At 41.2% G+C, this 9,863-nt stretch overlaps 1 protein-coding gene across 1 annotated transcript; it reads left to right on the top strand.

Annotated features, from left to right (window-relative positions):
* The first annotated feature begins 303 nt into the window (after nt 1-303).
* RPL34 (ribosomal protein L34) lies at nt 304-5,086 on the top strand. Its single transcript, XM_022567107.3, has 5 exons — nt 304-386; nt 2,437-2,510; nt 2,592-2,691; nt 3,004-3,107; nt 4,962-5,086. The coding sequence occupies exons 2-5, from the start codon at nt 2,446-2,448 to the stop codon at nt 5,044-5,046; spliced, it is 354 nt and encodes a 117-aa protein (XP_022422815.1). The 5' UTR covers nt 304-386; nt 2,437-2,445; the 3' UTR covers nt 5,047-5,086.
* Nucleotides 5,087-9,863: the final 4,777 nt, after the last annotated feature.

The following is a 9,863-nucleotide window of genomic DNA, read 5'->3' as shown; positions in this document are numbered from 1 at the left end:
CCCCAAAGGTGGCGCTCTTTAAGTCAAATATGTCTTAGCGCCCTTGAGAACGGTAAAAGCCTGGTTTTGTCCCACCTCTGCCCTTCGTAGGTCCTTCGTCATTTGTATTTGTTTCTACAGCGATTCCCAAAAGACCTTCGTGCGGCGCTGTTGCGGAAGGCTGGGAGCATGCAGACCCACAGAGGGGCGGCACGTCGCTAGACGTACAACGCGGCGGTGCCACGAATCCCCGCCCACAGAGGGGAGCTGCGTGGCTTCCGTACAACATGGCTGCGTTCTTGCCGCCACGCCTCTTCCTATGACGTATTTCCTATCACGCGCAGTCATATTTGACCCTTGAACTCGCTGGTGCTTTCTGCTTCCTCTTTCGGGGACGGTATCTAGAGGTATGGTTGCTTTTTCCTTGTCTTTATTGCTACTGCCTTTACAATCGGCCGCCATCCGGGGAGTTGCAGGAGACGGGGTCTCTTAGGCACAGTCTTTTGAGCTGGCATGGGGGTAAGGGCTTAGGAGGAAGATTGGTAGTGAGCAGTTCCCCGGACTTTAGCTTCAGACACCTCTCGATCCCGACCTCCGCTCCGCAGCAGTGAGTGGCAGGAGCTCACCACCCCTGGCTTTGCCGCCTTTGCAGTCCGGCGTTCGGAGACAAATGAGTTGTGAGTTCCGGCTGATGGAGACTGCGAAGTCGCCGGACGTTCTCATATCTTAGGCCATGCTTTAACCCCGCGCTTGTAGCTGTTCTCCAGGCTCTGGGAGGGTCGACGACCGGCACGTTCAGGTCATTTCAAAATGTGTTCTAAGACCAATAGCAAGTAAGATAAAAATTTTTAATAGGGAGTTTTCTGTCTTGGTTTTGGAGAGGCAAACGGCTGATTGGGTCACTCGCACCGGCCTTCCCTGTGGGTTTTGATGTCTGACAGTTCCAGTGTAATGGTAGTAAGGAGCTTGCAACACCAGATGAAGACTGTTGCCTTTTAAGTAACATGCTGTGACGAAATGGTTACAGAATTTGGGGAAAATTAGGTTGATTCAAGTTTGCCTATGTTTTATGGTATTTTGGGTAGTTCACTGAAAAAAGAAGAAAAACCAGTTGGATGCCATAATCCAGAAATACTTGATCCAGTACCAAAATTAGTATTAAATGGCATCTAACTTATCCCGGATGCTGCTTTGGGGGCAGAACACTGAACCCTGGGCAGCCACTAGGTTGGGGCAGAATGCCTGCTGTCGTTTAATCCTAATGACAGTTGTGCGAAATAGTCAAAAATTATATTTTACAGGTAAGCAAGCTGGCCTATGGAGCTTTATAGTCTCAGTAAATGGTATAGCTAAGGATTCAACTTACACATAGGTGTGGTCGTGTGCTCTTCCTTTAAAACCAGCGTTTCTCAAACTTGCCTGTTGGTAGCACTTTTCTGGATACTACTCCAAACAGAATCAGACTCTTTGAGAGAAAAGCCTGGTAATCAAAATTTTAACCAAGTGCCACGTTTGATTACCGTCAGGAAAACAAACATCGCCCCTTAGCATTCCTCTCAATCACCCTTAAATATAAGTATAGCTGTCCCTCAGTATCCTGGGGGATTGTTGCAGGATCCCCGAGGATACCAAAATCGCTGATGCTCAAGTCACTTGTGTAAAATCCTCCCATATACTTTAAATCATCTCTAGATTTCTTACAACACGTAGTGCAATGTAAATGACTATGTAAATAATTGTGGGCACGCAGCAAATTCGAGTTTTGCTTTTTGGAACTTTGTGAAGTTTATTTTCCCTGGGTATTTTTGATCCGCGGTTCGTTGAATCTGCGGATGCAGAACCTGCGGGTACAAAGGGTCAGCAGTAGTTTATTTATTTATTTTGGTATACAAATGTGTTTATTTTAGGGGGATGTAATCGCCACTGCTCAGTAGAACCTCAGGGAAAAGAGGAGCTCCAAGTTCCCCTTTGTTTTGCAGGGTCGGGGAGAAATGGTCAATAATCTTAAATAACCATCATATTCAGGATGGATCAATCTGCACTGGGTCCAGCCCTAGGTCCCAAAGACCAAGAGGATGCTAAGGGGCTTCCGGTGGGGGCATAAAGGACCAATGTTCCCTGTTCCTTCACCTGCTTAAATCACTGGCTTTGGCTCCCCTCCTCCGGGAAGCCCCCTATTTAAGCCAACCCAGGCAGCTAAAGCATCTTCTTTCTCCTTCCACCTCTAAGCTCTGGGCTGAGAGATTCTACTCTTTGTGGTTTGATTCAGTCTCCCCAGTTCATCCTCATGTAAATCATCAGCTGTAGTTTTAAAACATGGAATCCTTTTCATAAGATACCTTAAGATAAGGATATGATATGTAAGAACTTACATGGGTAATGTGTAAACTCTGTGATGCTCTTTTGTTTTAAGGTTTGAATTTTTCTACAATGCAGTTCTATTTCTTCTTGATTTAGGCATTCAGGATGGTTCAGCGTTTGACGTACCGTCGTAGGCTGTCCTACAATACAGCCTCTAACAAAACCAGGCTGTAAGTATTTCCAAAATTAATATACGTATTGTCATTTATTCTGCAAAATGTTGAACTGTTGTCTATTCTCTCACTTTCTAGGTCCCGAACCCCTGGTAATAGAATTGTTTACCTTTATACCAAGAAAGTTGGGAAAGCACCAAAATCCGCATGTGGCGTGTGCCCAGGCCGACTTCGAGGAGTAAGTGATCCTTTTGCTGTGAATAACATAAGAAGGGTTGAGCATTAATTCCTTTGGTGAGTGAGTGAAGGAGAGGTCGCCACTAGGGGGGTTGAGAATTACTAAGCCTTCATGATCCGTATCTGTGAAGAATGTAGACTTTCTTTTAAAGCCTATATGGCAAATACAGTGAAATGCCTTTCAGGTAGATCAGTGTACCATTTCCTTTTGTAACCTAGATGAATGTTTATACTTAATGCTCATCAGAAATCTAGGACAATTTCTGTTTCTGTTAAAACATCACAAAATAATCTCAGCGTTTTCTTTATGCAGGTCCGTGCTGTGAGACCTAAAGTTCTTATGAGGTTGTCTAAAACGAAAAAACATGTTAGCCGGGCCTACGGTGGTTCCATGTGTGCTAAATGTGTCCGTGACAGGTAAATAACTATGAAATCACATGGGCTATCTTAAGTGTGTCTGTGTCTGTTGCACTGCATGCTAATCATCATTAGAAGACTGGTGAAAAAATACCAAAAGTTGCATATTGTATCAGTAGAATCCTCCTTGACTAGGGATAATCGATGCTGAACAAACTAATAAATGATATTAGCTCCTATTCAGTTATGATGTTGGGACATCTTTATGCTAGATGTAGAAATTAAAAGGTTGGGTGGGGCAGGCAGGTAAGAAAGTCTCAGGTTGATGGAGAGTGGAAGGTCCTAAAAGTGTAGGAACAGAATCGCCATACGTAGTTCTAGTGTGGCTGGAGCAGAATGTTTTGGGAGATGATATACAGGAAAGGTAGAAACATCACAGGTAATGAAGGGCCTCATAGGACAGATTTTTTGGCTTGATTCTTTAAAATGTGGTAATTGATGGGGTTTGAGCAGGGCAGGGAAACCTTCGGTGTGCCAGAGACTAAGTGTGCAGCGGGATGGATAGTGAAGTCATTCTTTCAGCAAAGGTGAGTGCTTGGAACGGTTTCTCTGCTTTGTCAAGGCACCTACATGAAGACCGAAGGCTGGATTGGGGGTGAATGGGGTTATTGGGAGATGACTGGGTCTTGTGGATGTGCAAAAGGATTGGTAGTGGCATAGGTAGGAATAGAAGCAGTGGGGTTTATGGTGATAATATTTGCTCAGCATTTTTATGATAAGCTCTGCCAAAAGTCCATCAGGGAGGTATTTTTTATTTATTTATTTTTTGGTGGAGAAACCAAGGCTTGTTGCTTAAAGTTACATAGCTGGTAAGAGGATTTGTTCCACGTTTTACTGAGGCTCTTGCTCTTAATTAACCCTACTGGCTACATTAAGTTTTCTCCAGAGACCTAAGTGGAAAGATTTGAGAGGTGATTGGTCTTTATAAGAGAAGAAGTTGGTTCGGAGGAGTGGTTTGCCTTCAGTTTATTCAGCTTTTGTTCTATAAAGTGCTCTGGCTAAGTCTCTACACCAAATCTGACATCAAACTTTGCAAGTTCATTCTGCCTTTCAGGAGTTAATTTGTAAGGGGAGGTTAGGCATGTTACATCAATACAAATACAAGCTAAATATAACTTCCATGAAATATAGGAGAACTTAACTATGGTTGAAGTTTGGAGGAGAAATGACTTTAAAGTAGCCGAGAATCTGGGAGTGGTATTCTAGGTGGAACCTGAGTGACGGGTAAATTTTAGACAAGAGGTCGAGCGGGCATTGCAGGCAGGGAATGAACATAGTTTGATCTGGCACATTGAGGGTATAAAAGGAATGAGAAATGAGATTGGAAAGGTAACGTTGGAGATGAATGAGTCATGAGTTGCAAGCTAGAGGAGTTTGGCTTTTTACCAGTCTTTGGTTCCCAGACTTTGCTAAACATAACCACATGAGCACATTTGTTAAAAAAATTTCTCAGGCCCTAGCTTCTGGAGATTTGGGTGTAGATCTATAGGGTAGCCTAAAGAATAGCATTTGCTGTGACACTGAGGGAGTCTGTGTAGTCTTTGCTCTGGGTAAGAGTGACATCAGCTCTATTTCTGTAATGTGGTTATGTCCAGGACATTTGAAGGAGTCAGAAATCCCAGGCTTTTGAGGGTAGATTATTAGATAACCAGGGGTACCAGAAGGACACCTTAAGCTGAAAGGGTCTGTCCATAGAATTTTTTCAGCTCTTAAGTTTTAAATCTGTACTTGTGTAGGTTTTGTTTACTTTTCTGGGTATCTTACCTGATTGCTTTACTCGGTTCTTCTATGACACTTTTCTTTCTTGTGTTAAATTGATTTTTTTAAAACTGTATTTAACATTTTCTTTTCTAGGATCAAGCGCGCTTTCCTCATTGAGGAGCAGAAAATCGTTGTGAAAGTGTTGAAAGCACAAGCGCAGAGTCAGAAAGCTAAATAGAAAAATAAAGCTTCTTTGAGTAATAAAAAAATCAAAAAGCCTTGTTCTGTTATTTCTATTGTGGTTTGTTAGCGTACACGTTTGGTTTCTGTAGTAACTAGAGGGCCCCCCAACACACACACACAATTTTTAGTTGATTACTTTTTCTAAAAGTAATTGGAGGTCAGTGACGGCTAAAATGTTTTGATGGTAGCTCTAGATAACATTAAAATACGGACTGTAATGTATTTTCTCTTAGGAACTATGTTATGTGTTCCTGTTAACTCTTAATAATGCAAAAGTATCTAAAGATTTTAATAATAGCTCCTTACAGCGCTTAGACCGTATCAAGCAGCCCTCCCAAGTCTTCTACGTAAGGTCTTCCGAATTGTCTTCCAGGACGATTTCTTCAGGCCATGTCAAGCTTATTTCCCGTCTCAAGGGAAAGTAGAGAGCAGGTGCTGTTTTCACAAGCCAAGAATCTAGAAGCTGAAAGAGTATCTGAATTCTGTAAAATTCGATCCTCCTCCATTTAGGCATTTACTATTGCTGGCACGATGACACTTAAATGGCATATGCAGAGGAGTGTTTCCTTGATTAGAATAAAAGTACCCTTTTCTTCCGAAGGAAAAAGGCAGCAATCTTTCTGGCCTCTTAAAGCCTTCATTGTACCACAGCCAGCTAACTTGTTCTTGGTAGACAAAATTTTTAATTAACATTTTCGCAGAAGAGGAAAGGCAGCATAACTTAAGTGGCTGGGTGGCACTTGAACTCAGGGCACTTAAAAATTTATTAATGGTGGTACTTAATGGCATCTCCATAGCACTTAACATAGTCCTCCGGACAACCCTTTCATACCTATTTCTGTTTTACAAGTGAGGGCATTGAGGTGCTCAGGTTGTATGTTACCCAGAGCCATTTGTGTTGGTAGGATTTTTGCAAGTGGGGTATTTAGTGATTTGAGACTGAATGACTGGGCACCCCCAATAAACACTTTGGCACAAGAAATGATAGCTGAAACCCTTTATTGTCAAAGTTCAGTCTCAAGACAACCATCAGTCTTCCCTGAACACCTGCAAATCCCAAGAATTGTTAAGCAACCAGGATAATACGATTATCTTATGTGATGTTTAATCACTTAAAATTTTTAATGGGGATGCAATTGAAAAGCATTGGATTCGGAGGTAGATTAAACATTTCTCTGTGACCTAGGTTGATGTATACTGCATGGACGTGTTTTGTGATCCTGTAGTATTGTGTTTGATATAAGGACTTAAAAGTTGGTACTTTTAAAATAACACAAAAACAATATGCTTTATTTAAATTCAATTACTTGATTGGCTTGTAACCTAAATCTACATTTTGAAAGTCTTGAGTTGAATATTTTAATAACAGCTGTGGAGGGGAAAGCGTCCACTTGCCAGCGCAGCATGAGCTCTTGCCTGTCAGGGCTCTTCTCTCCCTACTATGTGAAGTTCCGTGGAACAACTTGACTGAACACAGATGAACTGAGGACTATCAAGTTTCTGGAAAATAAGTGGGTTAACTTAGAAATTTGAGAAAGCTCAAGCATTAAAGTTTCATACTTTTAAAAGGATTCTTCATAATGTTAGATGGTTTAACCTTTTCTAAATTTGAAATGTCACTTGTCTTAGAAAAACTACAATTTGGAAAGTAGGGGAAAATAGGATGAAATCACCTTCAGTTTCAGTATGCAGACAATCATTTTTAGCAGTTTGATGTCTTTCCTCCCATTTTGTTTTCTAGGCATAAGGAAGACATTTTATTTCTTATTTTTTTAATTTATTCTTTTTTTTGGCAGTGCCGTGCAGCTTATGGGAGTTTAGTTCCCCGACCAGGGATAGAACCCGGGGCCCCAGCAGAGAGTGCCGAGTCCTAACCACTGGACCACCAGGGAATTGCCAAGATAGACATTTTAAATAAAAATTGTAACTATACTATATGTGTAAAAATTCAACCCTTTTCCCCCCCTTAACCCCTGTGAGCGTATTTTGAAAAATTAGTTTAGTGGCTACATATGTCATCAAATCTATGTGCCATAATTTAAATAGTCCCTTTCTTTTGAATATTTGGGCTATATCCAATTTTTCTCTATTTTAACACTTGTGAGCATTTTTATACAGCTGATTATTTCATTTATGCTGATTTTTTTTTACATTCATAAGCTGGTACTGAAGTACAGTACAGTAGTCAAGTTTAATTATTGGGGTTACAATGATGTTTCCTAAGAGTCTTAGCTCAGGTTGCTGTAACAAATTACCATACACTGGGTGATTTAAACATCAGATGTTTATTTCTCACATTTCTGGAGACTGGGAAGTCCAAAATCAAGGTGCTGGCAGAATGTTCTTGGTGAGGGTCCCCCACCCTTCCTGGTTTGCAGATGGCTGCCTTCTGCAAGCTCCCTTTTGTCTTTTTCTTTTGTAAAAAATTATTTATTTGTTGGTTTGCTTTTGGCTGCATTGGGTCTTCGTTGCTGCGCGCGGGCTTTCTCTAGTGGCGAGCGAGGGCTACTCTTCGTTGTGGTGCGTGGGCTTCTCATTGCAGTGGCTTCTCTTGTTGCGGGAGCACGGGCTCTAGAGCGCGGGCTCAGTAATTGTGGCTCACGGGCTGAGTTGCTCCACAGCATGTGGGATCTTCCTGGACCAGGGCTCAAACCTGTGTCCCCTGCACTGGCAGATGCATACTTAACCACTGCGCCACCAGGAAAGTCCCTCTTTTGTCTCTTCTTACAAGGGCATTAATGCCATGATGAGGGCTCCTTCCTCCTAATTACCTCCCAAAAGCCCCCACCTCCTAGTATCATCACACTGAGGACTCAAGTGTCAACTTACAAACTTGTGGGGAGCACAGACATGCAGTCCATAAGACAGGATATGAAATGTGACTGATTGGTGACCATTTCTTCATCTATCTTAGTTTAGCCACTAAATTTTTGACCACAGACCACACTTCTTCATGCTCCCTTTGCTAAGGCCTCTCCTCTTCACCTTACCCTCTCACACTGCCCGGTCCAATTCTTCCTCCCACTCCACCACTCCCAGGAGTGCAGACTTCGTCTTGTGATGTGTAGACACAGAAGAGCAAAGATTGGTGGGAACATAGTACCAACTCTGTCCAAACGACCAAAATGGATTCTGCACTGTTCTGGGTTTTGATTTTATAAAAAAAAAAAAATAATAATGAAGCTTTTATTGAATCCAGTTCTGTGTGTGTGACTTAAAGTATTCTTGACAGGTTCCTAAAAAGACATGTGAATGTAGTCAGTGGTTTCTTTTTAAAGTCTAGTATTTCTCCTTCCATTGAATTGCTTATAAATTCTATTAGAAGGACTGGGGGGAAGGGGAGTTCTTTCACCCTTAAAAGTAGAAAATCTCCATATGTTTAAATAAGTAAATCAAGTTTATTTTCAGCAGTGTAATAGTATACCTACAGTTTTTACCCTAATGACTTGGAGTTTGGGCTCCCAGAGTTTTGATAGTCAGGGCTATGTCTAGCTTTAACTGTAAACTATCTTATCACACCAACTAAAACCAAAACCATATACAATTCTTGTGGAGTAAGATTGTGAAGCACGGCTGAAGATTATGACTTTTTCTCTGAGTTAGATTACTTATCGCTGGTAAGAGTCCTATAATTATTATATATAACCAATAGAATCCGTGGTGTGTGGATCCAGCTCATCCCGGCTGTGAGAGTCAACTGTGTTCCGTGATGTCAGTTTGGTACCTTGAAATTGGCATGGTAGGAGTATTTATTCCTGGGAAATCAGCGAATGCTACAAAATCCTTTCCCTGCCTGCCCACCCACCCAGGGAGCTTGATGTTTAATATGACCAGCAAGTCACTGGATATTATTCAAATTACAGTCTATTATCACAATTTAGGCATGATGCTGTTGGTACCAGGAGCTCTCTCTATATATCTGGTGCATGTTTGATTATGATTTGCACTGAAAAATTTGTTGTAATAAATTCTTATTAATACTTTGAATCTATGAATATCCTGGAATTTGATTTTATAAAAGACAAAACAAAGAGATTATTGAATCCAGTTCTGTGAATGTAGAGGAAAACAGAATTTAAAATCTTGCAAAAGTGAAAGTTTCGTCTCTTTGAACAATGATAAACATTGTATTCTAAACCAGGAATAGAAAAGTTAAGACTATCTCCATGAGTTTCCTTTCTAAAGGATAAGATCCACAATAATTCTGGATCAGGGACTTCCCTGGTGGTCCAGTGGATAAGACTGCGCTCCAAATGCAGGGGGCCTGGGTTCCATCCCTGGTCCGGGAACTAGATCCTGCCTGCATGCCGCAACTAAGAGTTTGCATGCCACAACTAAGAAGTCCGCATGCCGCACCTAAGATCCTACGTGCCACAACTAAGACCCAGCGCAGCCTAAATAAATAAATAACTATTTTAAAAAATAATAATTCTGGATGAAAAGATACTTTCTGGTTTCGAAAATATTAGCTAGTCAATACTTTTGAGTAAATCTTAAATGTTTCTGGTTAATTTGAAGGATTATATAAATATTTTTGCCATACATTTACATTACTTTATAACTTGCTTTAGATTTCATTCATTCACTCAACAAATAGTTTTGATAAACTACTATGTTCCAGATAAATATTAATATGACAGTTAACAAAGCAGACTCTTCTCCTGTTCTCGTGGTATATGGGGGACCCTGTTAAATGAGGATACAAATATGTTTTTAATTGCACACATTGGGGTAGGAATCACAAAGGAGGAGTACGCGGTGCTGTGAAACCGCGTAAGAAAGGAACCTCATTGGGCGTGAAGGCAGGCTTTT

The sequence above is a fragment of the Delphinapterus leucas genome, chromosome 5, assembly GCF_059928025.1.
Source record: "Delphinapterus leucas isolate spDelLeu-1000000601 "Yukka" chromosome 5, BTC_Dleu_Yukka2, whole genome shotgun sequence".
In the NCBI taxonomy this organism is placed as follows: Eukaryota; Metazoa; Chordata; class Mammalia; order Artiodactyla; family Monodontidae; genus Delphinapterus; species Delphinapterus leucas.
Note: the sequence above shows the minus strand (reverse complement) of the source record. Positions and strands in the feature narration are given on the sequence as shown.

Excerpts from the sequence above, each read along its gene's own strand:
- RPL34 (XM_022567107.3), top strand. The coding sequence starts at position 2,446 with ATGGTTCAGCGTTTGACGTACCGTCGTAGGCTGTCCTACAATACAGCC. Across the intron at positions 2,511-2,591 it reads GCCTCTAACAAAACCAGGCT|GTCCCGAACCCCTGGTAATA; the intron begins GTAAGTATTTCC and ends CTCACTTTCTAG. Across the intron at positions 3,108-4,961 it reads GCTAAATGTGTCCGTGACAG|GATCAAGCGCGCTTTCCTCA; the intron begins GTAAATAACTAT and ends TTTCTTTTCTAG.